Source organism: Rhea americana, unplaced genomic scaffold, assembly GCF_003343005.1.
Source record: "Rhea americana isolate MKP2758 unplaced genomic scaffold, rheAme1 scaffold_59, whole genome shotgun sequence".
NCBI classification, from domain to species: Eukaryota; Metazoa; Chordata; class Aves; order Rheiformes; family Rheidae; genus Rhea; species Rhea americana.
The window spans coordinates 1,182,253-1,202,360 of record NW_028186745.1 but is presented as its reverse complement, the minus strand read 5'-3'; the positions used below and the strand labels follow the sequence as shown (position 1 = coordinate 1,202,360).

The 20,108-nt window shown below is 33.6% G+C and overlaps 1 protein-coding gene across 3 annotated transcripts in view; it reads right to left on the bottom strand.

Annotated features, from left to right (window-relative positions):
* CFAP47 (cilia and flagella associated protein 47) overlaps positions 1–20,108 on the bottom strand; it is a 363,351-nt gene that overhangs the window by 333,386 nt on the left and 9,857 nt on the right. For all 3 annotated transcript variants that reach the window (XM_085319423.1, XM_085319426.1, XM_085319424.1), the window contains exons 3-17: positions 17,402–17,517; positions 14,812–14,950; positions 12,938–13,166; positions 12,144–12,304; positions 11,214–11,347; positions 10,480–10,715; positions 9,536–9,728; positions 8,130–8,343; positions 7,547–7,699; positions 5,935–6,124; positions 5,733–5,829; positions 4,329–4,545; positions 3,474–3,718; positions 2,571–2,701; positions 921–1,043 (exon numbers count right to left, since the gene is read on the bottom strand). In XM_085319423.1, the coding sequence (XP_085175549.1) occupies positions 921–1,043; positions 2,571–2,701; positions 3,474–3,718; positions 4,329–4,545; positions 5,733–5,829; positions 5,935–6,124; positions 7,547–7,699; positions 8,130–8,343; positions 9,536–9,728; positions 10,480–10,715; positions 11,214–11,347; positions 12,144–12,304; positions 12,938–13,166; positions 14,812–14,950; positions 17,402–17,517 (2,578 nt within the window). The remainder of the gene's footprint in view (positions 1–920; positions 1,044–2,570; positions 2,702–3,473; positions 3,719–4,328; positions 4,546–5,732; positions 5,830–5,934; positions 6,125–7,546; positions 7,700–8,129; positions 8,344–9,535; positions 9,729–10,479; positions 10,716–11,213; positions 11,348–12,143; positions 12,305–12,937; positions 13,167–14,811; positions 14,951–17,401; positions 17,518–20,108) is intronic.

Genomic DNA, 20,108 nt, shown 5'->3' with positions numbered 1-20,108 from the left:
AATGCCCTCTAGCAAGCCTTCAGAATATTCCACAAAGCATCTTTCCAGTGAAAGAGAAATTCATCACTAATTTCTTTGCATTCACAGTGAAAAGATGGAACACAAGATCCAGTTACTGTAAGGTAAAGTTGAGTAGGAATATTGGGAGTAAACATTCAGTTTATCCCGAGTTAGTTAGAACAAAATAAAATTTATCCACTGTACTCCATACAGATAACTTCTTAAGTATAGCTACACAAGTTAATTACAAAGACCATCAACCTATCTCTCAGTTTAAGAGAAATCATATAGGCCTAAAAGGTTGGGGGTTTTTAAAATCAGTTGCAGCATTACAATAACAAGTGTTATTACTGCACTCTTAGAGGATGCATCTGAAAGAATAAAATCAATATTAATAAACAAAAACAAAGTAACATGGTAGAAATGAAATTAATCAAGCAGTTCCATAACAACATATGAACAAAACTTCTGAGGATTTTACTAAAAATGATCACATTTCAGTAAAAAAAGTATAGCAAATTATTCTTAACTAGAAGAATTTACGAAGTTGCGTTTCCTACAAATTTATGACTTAATCTACTCTGGCATCCTACTTGCCTAACTCTTAGTACAGCCCAACTTCCTCTAAAGAAGTAATCACATTTGCTGTGGCTGGCCTGGGTCTACGCATGCACTGACTGGGCAGCCAGGATGAACAGAATGACTAGTGACTTTGCTCTGTCTCTCAAAATATGTAACCAGCTGAGTTGCAAGTGCCTTTTCTTTCACATAAACTTTGTTTCTTGAGAAAACCAGACAAAAATCAAGTAGCTAAATGTCTAACAACTTAGAACACAAAATTGTAACATGATCTGATAAAACAAACTCCCTCCTCCTCTCCACCCCAAGAAATTAAATGGGCTAAAAGTAATTTTAGTTACCTGAAAGTATGCATGATTGTATCCTACATTTTGAAGAATGGCTGTCTTACAAGTGCATAAACTCATAGGAGCATGATTGAAGTGTATCCGTTGTTGCATGAACTGAACATTGGTAGGACCAAGCTATCAAAAAAGAGAAAAAAACTAAACTAAATAATATATTACTAGCTATAAATAAATACATAGATAAATASATATAGATACAAATAAAAAATACTTTCATATTTCCTATTTCTGAATTAACAGTATCTCTGGCCCACAGGAGTGAAAAGGGCCAACATAGAGCTCTGAGTCCAGTTCTCTGCAACTGTAAAAGCGATGAAACAGATGTATATGTTGGGTATAGGTGTGTGGCTTAAATATAGAACCCACTTGCCACTACATTTCCTAAGCCACTAAGTCCTTCCCAGTAGCCTATAACAAACCATGCAAACTAGATTATTAATTAACAATAAAATGTCCCAGAATTTGTTTCTACTAACGCTAGGGAAAATATTTTCTCTTCATGAACTCAAATCTAGCCATCCATTTAACAGAAATTAAGAACMGTTCTAAGGTCAGAATAGAAATCCACATAGCCCATAGCCTACCTCAAACAGTGGACAACAAAAAATACTCAGGAAGGAGCACAGTAACATGACACAGTCCTAATTTTTCCTCTTCCAACTCTAGACAGTTCTGGTATAGAGACCATATGCTTGTATATTTCAGTCTCAAAAGGATTTTTCTACTTGGAGCTCCATTAATTTGTTTAACCCTAAATTTGTGAGCAGGACAAAATACTTCGGAGATTTTCACATTAGTAGAAGCTCCACTATGCTAACACATCCTACTAACAGTTTTCAGTACAGAGTATGGGGGAAGAAGAGAAGAAGAAAAAGAAGAAAAAGTTTAATAAAAAGAGAAAGCAAACAAATAAGACTCCAAAATGGAAATCCTAAGCATGCAGSCAGAAGAATACAGTAAAAAATAATCCAGTCTCCTTCACACTCCTTAGTACATAACGTAAGATACCAAAGGATTCTCATAAGTTTAATTTCTTTTTTCTGAATACTCTTATTTTGTCATAGGGTTCATTCTACTGCTTATTTTACTCCATCCTGAAATGTGAGCTTCCTCGTGCCACTGTTTAGAAGACTATATCCAGAACATTCCTTTGCAAATGTTCAGAAAACATCTGCAAATGACAAGTGAAAACTTCCTTAGTCGATTCAGAATCATTAACCTGAAGTTACCGTACTTTGAAACATACCGTATTTTCTCCTCCTTGCTTTTTTCCTTTAACATGTTTCTAAACAAGTATCATACTACATCTGAATCTTTGTTTTACTAAACTAAGCAAGCCAAAAAGAACAATTCTTTTACAGCTTAATGTCATAGTAAGAACCACTTGCTTGTGGTGCTAAAGGAAGTATATCACCATGGGGAAGAAAAATAATAGACAAAAATTGAATCTGACAACAAGCGAAGTAGCTTTTTGTTTCATCTTCATCATTTCTTTGGAGCAATATTTTCATAACATACCAAACAGAAAGCATATGAAATTAAAATAAATTTTTTGAATATACAATCACAGAAATGTATTTAAGAAGCTGTTTGTTAAAAAACGTAATGCATTTTGTTCTCTAAGCCTGCTGAATGAAGTATTACCTTCACAAAACATTTCAACTTGATTGTGTTTCCTTGATGCACACACAAGTTGAATTCTCCTGCTTCTGGACAATGGAACGACGGGTGCCAAACAACTTCACACTCCAGATCTCTATATGCTTCCACAAAGCCTAACCAAATTTGCACAAATTACTCAAATATTTGAGAGAACATTTTTATAAAAAAGAACAGACAATCCTTCTTGTGGAAGAATAATTCTAGGAAGGAATATACACATTTTCATGATTGCAATTGATTCCGAACCAGTATCACCAATAATATCCTATTTCTCAAGAACCAGGTCACATCAAGCTCCTGATCCAGCCAAATTTGTACTGAATTATGCCCACTCAGCTTACCTGGTCAGCATTTAAACCTCTTCAGTAGAAAAGCTCCAACATACTCACTTAATAGGGAAGGTAAAAGCTCACATCAAGTGCATCCAACCAATATTGTTCCATAATACAAGTGGAAAATAACCTCAGTCTATAGGCTGAATTTCATTTGTATCACTACACACTGTCTACACGGACTTCTTCGCGGTTTCATTCATACATTGTTTTTGGAAAACTTACTATCCTTATAAGCTATGTGCTGCCTGTAACTGCCAATAGCTGCCTCACTCCTTTTTAGATATCGGCAACTTGCACTCAGAATAATAATTATATAAGAGCTGTTTGCTGGACACAGAAACAGCAAACCGCGGCCAGTACACATTGGTAGGGTTTACACAAGGAATGTCACTATGGTACAAACACTCTCTGAACTGAAATTACTTTGGGGTTATTCTGATGTTGACTGTAAGCTAAAAATATAGTTCGCAGCATCAGCTGATTGTTTGAATTATTTGACATTATCCACATTTAAGATACATGCAAATTACACTGCAGCTGCATACTGTACCTTTGGCTGGCCGTATTGAAAACGAAGTTTTTTCATCTGTAATTATAGGTTTCCAAGAGAACTCAGCAGAATGGTTTCTGCGATTGTATACCCTGACAGTTTTTCGAAATTCTGTCTCTGCTAGATAACCAGGAATAGGATTTAGAATCACCTCCTTTGCAGACAGCTCAAGTTCAACAGAGACTGAGTTTGCAATTACCAGCATGTGCCCAGTGTGTTTGTTGTTTATTGTGTAAGTAAAAGACCTATGGCGTAAAAAAAAAAAAAAAAAACGTATTTTTCTACATACTATATCATAGTCAAATTTATATAAAATATAATCATTAGCAAGAAAACTTAATGACACCTGAGTGTGAACACACAATGTTACGAMCGACAAGAGAATGCTATCTGTAGTTGTTCTGCATATAAATTAAACCTGAAAGGTTTGCCTTCCCAAAGGATAACTAACTCTATACAGTTGTTTTAACATCATTAGTAAAGTGAGAGTTTTATCCTGATACCAGAAAACCATAAGAAGATTTGCCTATACAATTACCTAGGCAGAGGTATAACAACGGATCAGAGCATAGATGCAGAGATGTAACAACATGCTGGAAAAAAAGTATTTTCCATAAAACTGAAATTTCCCCTAATATACTATAACACTTTTCCTGAAATACCTATAGGAACACCAGGCTTTTGCCAAGACAGACAGGTGTAAATATATACACTTTTTTTAGTCACAACACTAAGAAACATTCACTATTCACATTTATCATAATTACATGAAGTTTTAACTAACCATGCGAAATATTTCTTTGTCCTACCAATACAAGGTAAATGCATAAATCAAGACAAATGTTAAAGCCTTACTTCTGAAAAATCCCAAGTGTGTTTGTCTCAAATACTACTGGAATATAAGTCGTTGAACAAGGAGGCACCACCTGAGACAATGGACTCGTCTGCTGTAACTCTTCAGTTTCAATCTCAATTTGTACCCATATATGAACCAACAAGTTATTGATGATATGCAGTCTTCTGACAGATGTTGAGTACACACAAACATCACCAAAGTTCATAGTAGAAGGACCTGAAATATATATAAAATGAGATATTCAACATTATGATTAAAAATTTAATGTAAAGAAGCATAATCAGAAAAAAATTTTGATCAGTACATTAAGTTCCTCAAAATAAAGAATTAGTCAGATAAATTTGTAGTGGAAAAAATTCAAACTAAAATTTGGGATTAAATGTCATTTATGCACAGTGAGTATTTTCAGTAGCACAATTCAAAACTCAGCATTAATATTTATATTTTAACTCTGTCTCAACCTGACAGTAAGCTATTAAAATAGGAAAAGCAACGTGCTAATATCTAAAAGTATTAATGTCTTTGATACTTTCTTTTATTAATCAGATATTTAAATGTCTAGTCAACACACAAGTCACTGATAGCTTATCTAGATAATTTGTTTATTTGGTTCTATCACATGCAATTAGATGGTGACAAAATGACCTCATTACTTGACTTACTGCTATCACCAATCTTTATGCTGGTCTGCAAACTTTTTCACTCATGGCAATTATCAAGCATCTTGTGAAGCCTTAATTATTTCATATTCATGTTTATTTTATTGCATCTTTCCCCAAGTACATCAACATACATGCTAACTAACTTGTTTTGTCTTCATTGAAAATAAAAATAATTTTTTTAAAAAATTGAAAGTAATGAAGTATCAATGAGGCTTTACTGCTATGCAATTTTTCAGGGGAAAGTAAGCTTTATGACCTGCAAAAAGGAAGGGAAAAAAATCTCCTTTTAGTAGCAAAATGTTTTTAATAGATGAGTCCCCTCATGGGCTTTAGAGGGAATTATCCCCATTACAGAGCATTCTACTGAAGTTATTTTTAAAGATCCTAAAGAAGTTATACCTCACTGAGGTACCACTGTTCTCTGTTAACTCCCAGAAACATTCTGAAGGCCTCCCTGAATCTTGTTGATATTAATGCTTCACCAGATAATACCCAAAAACAAATTATAAGAGTATGAACAGCCCTCATACCATAATATATTGATTTTCTGTAACGGGCCTTAGTTTAAAGGTAGCTGTCCCTAGCTAATCAGACCTCAGTACTGTCTGAAAAGTAAAAGTTCACAGTTAAACATTAAACAGATTTTAAACTACCACCACACTAAGCTTTGTTCTATTTAAGGTGAACAATTATGAACATAAATAAGTACTTTTATAACAACTAACCAAAGTGAAATCTTACCAATGAATATCTGATGAAGCTGTTTTGGTGTCAAAGTTAAGCAACAATCTTCCTTCTCTTGGGCAGAAGTTGGCACAGCATTAAGCCCATTCCAAATCTGCAACAACAACAAAATGCTTTCTCAGAGTAGGATCAAAATTCTTATGCTTTGTTACACAGTAATCACCTTATGCTTACACTACTAATCAAGCATTTAACTTACTTCTCTGGTTGAGGATTTAGAAGCAATTGCTTCCAACTTTCSATTAGATAATAGGCAATTTTCATCTAAAGGAACCGTTCTAAGCTTTAGATCCTCCTTGTGAAGATCTGTGATTGAGATCTTTGGTGAAATAAGCCCTTCTGCTGGTTTAAGGCCTATGTTCACAGAATTATTATAAGCATTGAACTGCCTACAGGAAAGAAGAAAAAAAAAGAGTATGGAAATCTAGATATTTGTACACTCTATCTTCTACACATTAAACTATCTAAGATTTTTAAATACATCAAATAATGTTTTAAATAAGACTTTAAATATATTTCACTACAAAAAACTGTCAAGTCTCGAGTGTCTGGAGAAGTCTTTTTACCATATTGCTTAGCAAGCATTAACATCTTTTGCATATTTGTGGCAAATGCTTACCATAATAGGACTAAATGGTTGCAAATATTATGGCTACCACAATATAGATACTGTATCGTATCTAAAAAATTCTTAAAGAACAATAAGGTTGTAAAGTTAAACACTTAAAAGTTAACAAAATCCCACGACTACCAAGATATAATTGTATATAACCAAACTGGAAGACCTATAGCCTATTTTCAGAGTAATTAAAAATTAACTTTTCTTGGTCAAAGTTCAGCTCCAATCAATTTCACCTGCAACCATATTTGAAACCTCCAGACATCTTACCAGATGTTTCACAGCAAGTACTCAGAAAATTATGACTATGTTCCATAACACCACCAGAATTTATTTGCTAACCATTCTCCTTTCCATTCTTAAGGTCCAATATGCAAGTTGCATTCATATAAACTGCCCCATGCACTACACAATCCCAATCCATTTCAAGGAAAACATTTATTTGTACATGCATTAAAAGAATTTTTTTTAAAAAAAAAATCCATCTCTGTCTGAATCATGTATATATAGAACACAAGGAAGATTAAGATTACAAGCATTATCCTGTGCCATTACTAATTTTTAAATAATGGGTTTTGCAAACTTAACTTTCTTCTACAGTGTCATTTTTGTTGTTTGGGGGCTTTCAACACAACTTTTAAAATATCAGAGCTGTCAAGTCTTATTTTCTGATTTTGCCCTACACCATAGCAACCAAATATAGCCATTTCTCACTTCATAAATTTGTGTAGATTAGGGTTGGAAGGACAATACAACCTTTTAACCTACCTGCTACATTACACAAATCATACCATAATTCACACATTGAACTCATCACTTTTGGATGAGCTAGACATATCAATTAGAAATACATTCAATTTTAAAAAGAGTGAGAGAGAATCCAACACAATCTTAGTTTTCCTATTTTCAATAACCAAATCTTGTTTAAACTTAACATTTTATATCACATTTATTTTATTTTCAAGTTCCATACCTCTGTCTGTACACTTTGCCCAGTCAGTGATCATCAAGTGTCTAAACAAACATTCAAATAAAAAGATTTTTTAATACGTTATGAATTAAGGTCCCAAGACCATAACCACTTCAGCATGGGATTAAATTTAAGCATATGACTGGTGACTTGAATAAGTCAACTTGCATGTGTATATATATTTTTTTAATATGAGCCTAAAATCTTGAAACAAATTCTTACCTAGTGGCATCTTTCTGTAAGCGCCGTTGTCTCAAGCTATAAATGTAATCTGCATAATATTCCTTATGTGCTTCTTTTTCCAGTCGTTCATAATCAGTATAAGAAAACTGTGGATCTACATAATTATATCTCTCAGTCTTTGTGAAAATAGTCCTAAATATTTAAAGAGAACTGTAGTTTCATTACGCATATAAAAAGATTTTAGATCTTGTTAGAATGAAAATATATTGATTTTGCTACATACATATTTTATTGCAATTTTTTTTAATCACAGCTGATTAATATTTGACCTTGCAAAGGCAGTCATAAAAATGAAAAATAGAAACTGTAATAATTTTATCTGTAGTTTCACACAAAAAAGAAACTCAAGAAATCTACATGTAAGAGCAGCTCAAAATGTATGCGTTAAGAGATTTGAGGTCAAGTCAACTACTACACATTTTTAAGTTTTCAGCCTGAAAACACATCAAACAGTGAGTGCTGCATGAGTAATTGATCCAGGTTTACTATAAAATACTGCATGAAAATTTAACTCTATGTGAAAGTGTTTGTTTTTAATTATTGTATTCTCCTAATTTGTTACCTGTACTTTTTATGTCGTTCAAAAGGTCTAATGCTGGCTGAACGGTCATTAGGAAAAGCTATAAGCACATCACTCTTATAATTCCTGTTTATCTGGTGAGTATGAATTTGTGTTTGAGTTGATTTAAGTATTGCCACAGGTGCAATATCAGTGCACTGTCCGGTATCATCAGGTACGAACTGTCCAGTTGGATTGGAAATCATTGGTGTTATGCCTTAAATTCAAATAAAACATGTTACATAACTACATAAATACTACTTAAAGTAGTTCTTTCTAAAAAAGAGGGCCAAGTATTAGCTCAGAAAAAAAGTATTTGATAATTTATAATGGTCAGCTCAACAGCCCAATCACAGCTATCTATCCCACTACCTTTTCCTAAACAGGAGGGAGTAAAGAATTCAGACCACAGCCAAAAACGTTCACTTGCCTAGATTACAGGCAGACAAACATGAGAGCCTAAGCCACCACTATGTCCATCAATGTTATAGCAAAATTGCAGACATGCTTTGACTTGCACATGCACATGTGACAACATTGTCCTTAGTGTCTCAAATCTTAGGGATGCAAACACAGGGCTATTGACTTACAGTGAAAAACATCAACGCTATTGCAACGTTATTTTATATAACAAATACATGTTTCTATAATGTATATTTTTATATTTATATTATTTATATAATACATAAACATATAAATATATTAATATACATTATTTTTATATATATTTATATATCATACACACACAAAATCTACACCTGCTAGAAAATGTAGAAAAGTATTATATACACATATTTAGATTGGTTCATACTTGATATTTCAAATCCATATAAAACTTGAATGCTACACTAAATCTAACCCACAGCTATTACTTATATAGCTATTAGATACATACATATTCATTCCTAATTTTTTTTCTTTACTCCTCTCACTACCTGCAACTTAAATATATTAGCACTGTGTAATGGCATCACTGCCAAAAATTGAAGCCTTTGTCTTCTAATATATAAAAATTATGGTGAAAACTTACACTCAAACACTTTATTTTTAAGGTGTAAGCCATAACTGTTTACCACACATATGTAAGCTTTTTTGAATTTTCAAATATTTCACAAATAGCGTCCTTCACTTACTTAATATGAGATACAGAGCAAGAGCAGGTGCAGAGGAGCAAGTGTATCAACATAAGTCAGACACTTTGGTGCCATATAAAAAAGAAACAGCAACCTTCACTGGGATATGAAAAAAGAAAATACACTATCATGGGTATACCTCATGCAAATAAATAGTCCATTAGTTTTCAAAGAGAGATTATTTTTAAAATACTATCTAAGAACAGTAAAAGTTTCATCCTAAAAATATTATAAATGTACTTATAAAACATTTTACTTTTATTTTTAGCATCTTACCAGGATTAATTCTGAATATAATGCTTTTGGTTTTAGATTTGCACACGCCAATTAATCTCAAATATATTTGGTGAAAGGATTTTGTCTTCAAGATCTGTAAATTATTTTCCTCTAGTCCTGTACCAATGATATCAACAACTTGCTTCATTTTAAATACTCCTATTTGATGAGGAGAAAATGAAAACATCACATCCTGGAGGAGGAAAAAAAAATGGCAGCTGAGACAATGTTATTAGGAAAACAGAAAAATTACAAGCATTCAAAAAAAAAAAAAAAAAAAAAAAAAAAAAAAAAAAGCTTATTCCTACTGAACCATTATTATTTTTAACATACTTACTCAATACCTAATTTTTAAAACATGCCAACTGGCCAACTGCTACTTTACATTAGCAACATAAAGAAATGCAAAATTCCAATATATTAGAACACCAGCAAAATCTTACTTGCTCATTTCTCAGAGAAAGAAGTTCTATCTCTTCCAGAGTACCCTAAATTACAGGTTTCTGAAATTACAGATGCCTCCATATTTGACTTACATTTGACATAACATTACTTCTAAGGACAAAACTATGTTATTTAGAAATCTGTGATTTACTGAAAAAATTACTGAAAATAAGCTGAAAATAAAATGTGCATAAAATTGTAAAACATCAAGCACTTAAAGCTAAGGAAAAACCGGGTAAAATTTCCTTAACACTTTTTTTTCTGATTTAAAATAATAACTGCTGCTTCCTGAAGTACAAGAAAGAGCTCTACAATGATTCTACACAAGGAGGACAAATTATACATCCAGCTTACATTAAAGGCCATGGCTACAGTATTCAGTATTGCAATATATAGAGGAACTTATTCTTATGTCATACTTTCAAGAAATTCCACCACTGACTGTTGTAGAGTAACACAATCCACATATCTGCATAATCTAAAGGAAAGTTGTAGATTACCTTTGTAGAGTGTTTTTTAATTTTTCCTTTTTCAGGAGAAATATTAAAGTGGGGAGTCTTGCGGAAGCTGAATGTTATTGGAAGTGACTCAGATTCATTCTTGAGTGTGCACAGAACTTCTGCTTGTTCGCCCAAGAAACAGTCCATAAAATTAATAAGTGGTCCTGGATTGAAAGTTAACATGACAGGAAGCCCAGAACCAGTCAGAGCTAACTCCATGTGATAAGGATGATTCACTACATTAAACAAAGAGAGAAAAGAAAGAGGAGTAGGGAGGGAAAAATACACACACACACACACGCACACATATATTAGTTTATAAGCAGAAAAGTCACAAGATAGTTTTACGGTTGCAATAACAAAATCGAGTTATATAATAACATGATTTATAGTGTAATCTTCTATAAACTCAGCACACTCATGTGTTTAATCATAATACCTGATACATAGTACACTCCTTCATTAATGAAAGGGAGGAACAGACATTCACTTGAAAATGCACAGTAACTCTGGCATTACCAAAGTGCTGCTGACTTGCAGATGGAGTTTTTTCCTATATAGTTACATTTATAATTAAACTGTAGGTGTTCAATGACAACAGGTGTATTCATGACATGCATGATTCCCTCTTCTTTCTACTCATTGTTACCACAGTTTTTTGGTGCTAAAGTATTAAAGATATAAGTTCATTAAATTTAATTTTAGCATCCATATGTATATTTCTGATAGCATACTTCTGATTGGTGTATCATCCTCACTGCGGGTCTGCAGAAAACTGTCTCTGCTGCCAACAGCCTCAAATCTCAGAAACAGTACATAATCTTGTTTTGCTGATGAATCACTCAGTCCAATGCCCCTTTTAAATTTCCTGCAAAAATCACAATCTTGAAGTATAAGACAACAAAATAAAATCCTAACAATCATGGAATATTCTTTCTTCTTGAATCTGGATTCTCTGGTGTATGTTGCAGCTTAAGCATCTTCATCCTTCCTTTCAGAAAACAGAAGAGTAACAAATTTAAATCTAATATTTGTAAGACTATGATATTAGTGGTTTGATACCTCTTTCATTCACGTACATCCATAATAGTTTTCTAAACTAATATTACATGCATATTAATTACTTATAAATTTTAAGAGAAGGGAAATGAAAAGAGCATCTTCTCTCTTTCTGGCCTGAAGAAGTGTTTCTCTATGCACAGTATCGTTTTGTAGTAATGAAAGCTCTCCAACATGTTTCAGTCTCTCAGTAGTGAAGTACCTGTTCTTTCATACTCTTACAGAAATATTACATTTTTATGAAATAAATCTGCAGTCTTGAAAAAAAAAGAAACACTTAATTTGACACCATAGGATTCTCCCACCAACCTTTAGAGATTCAACATATTCAGAAGGAGCTGCAATCAGATCCCTTGGCAGAATCCAGTAAAATTCTTGTTCTTCCAGAACTCCTGGTTGACATATACTCCTAATAAATTACAAAACTTCTCCCAGATGATCACTGTATTTACTTTCTATTTGTAGTATCATGCTCAAGGATTAAACACATGTAAATACATACAAAAAATAATCTGTAAAAACATTAACTTAAAATGATTTTCTCTAACACAGCTGTTCATAGAATAATTTAGACAAATAAGCTCAAATTTGGATCAGGTACTTACACTGGACTAAAGCACAACGTAATCACAGATTTCTGATAAGGCAGCAAGGTTCCCTGATTGGGAATGCACAAAATTAAGGTGGAGATATCTAGATCTTTTGTTCTATTTATGAAGCTTAAGTCTTGTAAAACAGCATCTGTACTCTTCTGAAGATCTGTCCCCTACAAAATAACCAAAATGAGGAATATATTAACAATTTAGTCAGTCCTACTTCTGCTTTTCCTTCTCCTCAAATATGCTAAAGATATGAAAGTGTAACAAGTAGAAAAGCATAATAATGTAAGTAATATAGGAGTAAGACATCACATTGCTCTTAATACAAAATAGTTTCATATTACACAGCTTATTAATTTTTGGACTTAAATTTAAAGTCAGTATTTTCAAGTCCTTTTTACAAGCATGATGCTCACTCAGATGATTTCATTGTCAGAGAAAACTAAGTGAAATCATTAGTGTTGAGCATCTTGGAATATGAAAATATGTTTTAGTAACTGCTACTAAATGATGACGAATCCAGTAGGTCAAAAAAAACTACCCATAGAATAATATGGGAACATATTTAGCACAATTAATGCTATGCCACATGGTTAAACAGCAATATCTGAAAAATTTAATTCAAAGGTTAAATTATAGTAAAATTTCTGTTTATTAACAGAAATTGCAGTAAGTCTATGATCAGGAAATTTTGACACAGGAAACAATACTAGAGCATGGATCTTGAGAAACAAAAATGCAAAAGCAGAAATGAAAAGAAGCTTTCAACTAAAATAAAAACTAGAACACCATTTTCTTACCATCTCTCCTCCAATAGCATTGTCCTSCAGTACTGCTACCCAGTCCATACACTCTGGACTTTTATTGTACAGAGATACTTGTTCAGTCTTTGAAGACCCAAAGTAAACAGATCCAAAATGAATGCATTTCAATTCATTTCCACAAGGCATCCCTAGAACTTTAAGAACTTGTTCAACCACAACACCTTTGATGCACAGCTCAGTGCAGTCTTGTCCTTCTAGCTCCACTCTGTCAGGACAATAGGAGGAGATAAAAGTTACATGTACAAAAAAGTTAGAATAACCAATTAGTTTAATATTAGAACCTATATAAAACTGAATCACATCAGAGCATTTAAACTAAACCACTGGCTTTCTGTACATAAGCCAGGCATAAAAATAAGCATACTTGACAATTCAATATTTAACAGAAACATTAGCGATCAAGAAAGTCATGTCATGCAAAAAAAATTTGGTTCCCTCCCACTGCCAAAAGAACAAAATGGAGGAATCACACATTAGATGTACAGTTTTGGGGGCAGGAGGTGGGGGAGGAGTTGTTTCTGGTCTTGTTTTTTTACTGTGTTAGCACAATATTGTTGGAAGTTATAACATCTCAAAGAATCCATGATGCTCACAGACAACTAACTGTTCCTTTCTTTTCAAATTTCTGCATAGGGATCTTGCTTTTGGTGAGTAGTTAGTAATTTTCTCTCAGGCAATTGGAGCTAGAAGTTCATCTGAATAAATACAGAACTGTGGCTGTTCTTGCCTGAGTGCTTGAATTTGATGATACCTCAGAATACCACAGGACCATGTAGACATTGTATAAATATTTGTTATTAGAATTCTACTTAAACAAGCTTTCTTGTTCTTGTTGCATAAAATAATCGAGTTTAGTAACATAATATACTGTTCTAATAGAATGAACTATCTTTTTCAAAATCTTCTGAACTGAGGAAGAAGAAAAGAAAATCTTTGTTTTGCATGATCCCATATGTATACTACCCAAGGAATTTGGGAGAGGATCTCAAATTCTCTAGATACCTTATCTCAGCTTCCAGCTGACCATGGCTGGGTTCTCCTAGATGAAAAAGAAACCTCCAAAAAATACAAGAGAGTAGTTTCCTCTGAAAGGAATTTAGCGCGTGCTGCTTACAGGCCCATGGCAAATGGAGGCAACCAAAGTTGTTTTTTTTTCAATCAAAATTGTACTTTTTTCCAAGTCGAAGTCCTGACACAGACCTCCAGTAAACTTTCAATATCAAGCATGAAACAGAACCACACTTTGCCTTTTTAAGTCATAAATCTTACTAATTAAAAAACAACAACAAAAATCAAACATTCTTCACTATTATAAAACTGCAGAATTGAAATATATTTTCCAAATTAGTATCCAGTTCCAAATTTTGGCATTTCCTAAGTCTGTACTTATGATTTAAAGAGAGAAAAGGTTGGCTTTTAAAAATACCCTTTGCAAGAATGTTAGTGATTATTTTAAGCAGATCCCTTCTATTTAAAATAAGAAACACCAATGGACATCATGTTTTTAGACTAGCAAGATAGAACCAGCCAAAACAAAAATGGCAAAGCTACAGAAGTTCAGAAAATTAAGGAAGACAGAATATGTAGAAAGAAGGAAGATACAGTAGCTCTTGGCTAGTAGTATACTGAGACATGTACATCTATCCTATGTCATTAATTATGAAAGATCTTTAACAACCCAACTGAGTACACAATTTATGCATGACTGTGGTGCGGAGACAACATAATCAACAAATTAATTTACTGAAAATAAATTTGGAACTGTGGAACTGACACCTAGAAACTTTTTCAGATAACAAAAGAAGTAGTAATTTATAGAGCTGGATTTATGCAATCACACACTAACTTACTTTATCACTTCTTTGATGATTCTCGGTACATCTGTACAGATACCCACTTTAATCACTTTTACAGTTTTTGGTTCTACCACTCCACTGGTAGGTTCTATGTTAACCAGGACAATCCCATCATACGATATTTTAAATGTACCTAAAAGAAACATAATGTTATGCAACTTAGAACTCATAATAGAAGAATCTCCCCACACACAGATAGAATAACAAAACACATAATGCAGATATTCACAAACAGTACTTATTCCTATGGAAATAGGAATCATGGAGTGCCTCTTATTACAAAAAGTTGTAACACAGAGACAACCATTTTTTTCCAGGTTATCTCTAAATATTACATTCACATGTCCAGTGCCACAGCACATTGTAACAGGTATTCACACTCCAAACCAAAGCAGCCATATCACAAAGAAGTTGTAAGTAACATTTTGTAAATCACAAGGTATTTTATACACACGTCTAAGCAGCTACACTAGCCAGAAAGTTAAATCCATACCCAAAGAGAGGTCTCTTACCTGCAAGTAACTGACAGTTTTCCCAACTTAACATACACACAATGCAATTTACTGCAAAGAGAATGTTGAATCTTTGTAGGACGTGTAGGACATTTAAGGATTTTTTTAAATGTGAAAAAGATTGGTGTGTTTCATTAGCAACACTAATTATTTGTCACCGTGCCATAGGTAAGAAGAAATTCTCTGAAGAGTTGGAGGATTAATACACAATCTCTAATAAGATGAAGAAGTAAAGAAAAGTGCTCAGAGATTTGAAATGCAAGCCTTTAGTCACAGGTCAGCATACAGCACTTCCGGCTGATACAATTTACATGCTGCCTGTCAGCACTGCTTGCTGGGTTATGATTTTCGGAGCCTAAATAAACATGGATTCAGCAACTCTTTCTTTGTCTGCCCTCAATATACTCTCACTTTCAATCTAATTCTGCAGCATCATGCAAATTACATATACGTCTACCACTAATGATGGTTTAGCTAAACCTCTACATGTAATCACCACTCCTCCTAGCAAGAAACTAGTATGTATGAATAATGGCTAATAATATAAAATATATACTACATCTTTAAGTTGAACTAGCTAGAAAATACAATTTTTTTTCTTTCAAAAGACTAAGCTTTTTGGGGAAAAAATTATTAAAAAATTTTTTTAATGTTTTGGAAAAAATCCATTTTAGGATTAACAAAATAGAATTATCTGGTTTGCTCCTAACTTGCCAAAAACTTAACTAGCTGGAGGCTTGGAAAGTCTGTCGGTGTTTCAGTTTCCCCTACTTCACAGGTATACATGAAATTTCATGCATTCAGAAATGCTCACAAATATCACACAGTATAACATAGTTCAGACTATGATATTTTCTCTTTTAAATCATTCATCACCCTGAGCTCAAGTCTTTCATTTAAGTTGTTATTGTGAATTCACAAGCTGAGCAAATTAATAGACTGAGTAACCAACCCACATTTTTCAAAATACCAATACTGAGCACATATATTAAATTCCAAGTAATTTTTAACTTTAAATAATCATCTCATCAGCATTTTATCCCATGCCTACAAACCTATCTTACTACACACACTTTCCAAAGCATAGTGTCAACAGTTAAAACAGACTTTTATTTGACAGAGAAAGTCTACTCAACAGCTATCTCTATTTTCATTTTTGCTTAACAGAATACGAACAAGTTTTGTTCTAAATAGCTAGCCATTTGGCACTTTTTTTTTCTTTTTAATTACAACCCATCTCTCTGTTTCTATAATCATGTATTTTCTGTTGCTTCAAGATTTTTCCTGGAAATCACAAAGCAAACATGTTCAGAAAACATTGCCCTATCACACAGATAAAAATAGCTTGTGATACCTTAAACAGCTGTATGACTCAGGAACAAAAATAATTAACTGCCTTAAATTTGTTCCTTAAAATTCAGAATAGTTGCTGTGCTACTTCAGGAAGAAGGCACCTACCACTTTATCAAGTGGAAAACGCAGTCAAATATGGGTCACATAAGCATTCTTATTCAACATTCTCCACATTTCTTATACTCTCTAGAAGGAAGTTGAAGGATGTGCGGTATTTTGAAAACTGTGTGATTTCAAAAGCTGTTGTGGCTAGCGGAAAGACCTCTCACTATCTTTTGGTAACATATACAGCCAATTCCAAAGACTTAAGCTCTTAAAGGACAGGGAGCTGTATTTGTTTAGTTAATAGACAGCTATCAGGACTATAGAATCACAAAAAAGACAACAAAGCAAAAGCAGACGTGATTTGCCATTATTTATGCCGGGCATTGTAACCTAAAGAACATGTGTTATTTTTACACCTCTTAGATGGGATTCAAAAGTAGACAATTCAAGGTTCTACATTCATTCTTCTTCCTTAAGCAATAACATAGTATTTGCTTACAGAAGTTAAGGATTTTTCACAAAATCTGTAACTATAATAATACATAACCTAGAACTTATTTTTTTTTCTGTATAGGATCCTGAACTACTTGGTCACTGAGGTGTTTATTTGCATAAGTTTTCTTTTTCCAAGAAAATTAAATCTTTGTATAATTTAACACATAATAAATATTTACCTGAAGATGATCCATGGTTAGCAATGCTAATCTCTTTACTAATGATTTTACTGTTTGCAGTCACTGTACCAAAATCAATCTCAGGCTCAATTTCCAGATAACAGCATGGAATTAATCTGCAGAGAAAAGATATGGTTATATTTTCCCTAAAATTTGAAAATACCTTGGGATTTTTAAAGGAGTAAGTTTGAACACTACCAAGAAAAAAAGTTCTGCTCTTCTAGGTCTCCTAATAATTTATACAATTCGCTTTAGCAATATGGTAAACACATGGCACTTACAAAAAAGATCTATCTACTGTCAATCTGCTTTAATTACAATAACTATTGTATTTAACCTTAAAAACATTTAGCTTTAAGCAATCACCTGAAATAAAATGTAAATAKAAATGTATACATTATAAATTAATATAGTTATTACAGTACAAGAACTTTAAACAAATTACTAGAAAAAGCGTCATTATCTTGAGTTAGCTGCAGCACAAAATAAGTACAAAGTTAACATTTACCAGATTTTATTATCAGTTGCCTGAACTAAAATTAGAGAAAAATGCATGTCATTTTCAGTTTGCAGTCTTGTATTATAAACACCTTCTGTGGTTTCAGAAAAACTTATTATACCAAATATAGGTGGATAATAACCTAAGCTATTTGTATTATTTAAGAGCCTCAACCAACCTGATGACTTCACTGTATTAGGTACTGCATAACCATAATAAAAGATAATTCATGCTTCAAAAACTAGGGTTTACTTGAAGTTCCTAAGTTCTAATTTGTATTTCACTTTAACAAAATAAAATCCAATTCAGTAATATTCTTTAAATATAAGCCTCTGAACAGGCAGAGTGATAGAAGTACACTATATTTGCAACAAATCTTAAATAGTAGAGAAAATAATTCTCTGTTAATTTTTTTGGTTGTGATATTCCATTTCTCAGCTCTTTGGAAAGATCTCATTCTAAGACTAAATGAAGAATGCATACTTTACATTATTTGTGGGCGACAGTAACACAGTATACACACCAACACCTACTAGGTATCTTTTCTTCAGTTCACAAAAGTCCTTATGCTGTTCCAGGTCCAGACCTGGAAAAGATGCTCATATCCAGCTGAGTCCAGAACACGATTTTTAACTGTTTTGAAGTCAAGTATATCAACAAAAATCTGCATGTTTGGTTTAATGAGAATGCTAAATGAGCATGGCAAAATGAACCTGAGAGTTGATTAGGCTTATCAAACAACTGAAAGAAGACACACTTTCTATTTTTTGCAGTATTGCATTTCAATGTCTCTAGTTTCATACTGTCTTCATCTCAACCTATAATGAATTTTAAAAAAACCTCTTCAGAGGTCTGCTTCCATCTCTTAGGCAGCATCAGAAAAAAGTCATCTACTGAATCAAGAAAGTGGATTTGTTGAGCTATGTCGTGTGTTATTTCATGTAGAAAAGGACAAAAGATGCAACTGCAGACTGGACAAGAAAAAGGAGTTAGGGAGGCTAAGTCTTGGGGGTCAGCTGTATCTCGTGACCTGAACATTAACAAAAGAAGGAAAATAAAACTTCTTGGCCAAGCTCGGTAGTCCCTATCTGTATAAGCTATTTCATAAAGGAGAGGGGGGGAAAAAAAATCAAGAAATTCAACCAAAGAATTTACTCTTTGGAATATTAATATACTTTTTAAATTCTCTATCTCTTGCATAAACTTAACATAGTAAATTCTTGAAAGAGATTGTCTAGACTAACAGAATATGATATAGAAACTGCAGACAACTATCAAAAATTACAGTATGCTTGAGAAGACTGTAATTTGCAACATGTACCAAGTATTCCAATAGTCTTGTGATGAAATAAGAGACCTAAGGATCTTACTCAAGACATAAATAAATATTGATTGTGCAGCTGGTGTCAGCAACAGGGTTTTGGTTTCTATGACCACAGGACTCTATCTGAAGACTGACAACTGCTTGGGAAAAATGGGATCCACTTCACTAAGCAGGGCACAAGTGTCTTTGCCAACAGGCTGGCCAACCTGGTTAGGATGGCTTTAAACTAGAAAAGACAGGGGAAGGGGAAAGTTAAAGACACCACACAATCAGGAAAAGAGAACTCAAGTGGGGATACCTCAAACATTTGCATGCAGGCAGGTAAGTCCCTACAAGACAAGACTATGGGGAAACCTCTCACACACATTCCAGGAAATCACTATGCTCAGATACCTCTCTGAACTGCCTGTACAAAAATGTACACAGCATGGGGAATAAACAGGAGGAAATAGATATTTGTGCACAGTTGCAGGGCTATGATCTCACTGTGATTACGGAGACATGGAGGGATTGCTCACATGATTGGAAGACTGCCATGGATAGCTACAAGCTCTTTAGGAAGCACAGGCCAGGAAGGTGAGGTGGTGGAGTTGCCCTTTATGTGAGAAAGCAACTGCAATGTAGGGAGCTCTGCTTAGAGATGGACAATGAGCAGGTTAAGAGTTTATGGGTAAGGATTAAGGGACAGACTAGCATGGGTGACACTGTTGTAAGTGTTTGCTACAGGTCACCTGATCAGGAAGAGGAAGTAGATGAGGCCTTCTACAGACAGCTGGAAATAGCCTCACGATCACAGGCCGTGGTTCTCACAGGGGACTTCGGCTACCTTGGTATCTGCTGGAAAGACAACATAGCTAGGTACAAACAGTCCAGGAGGTTCCTGG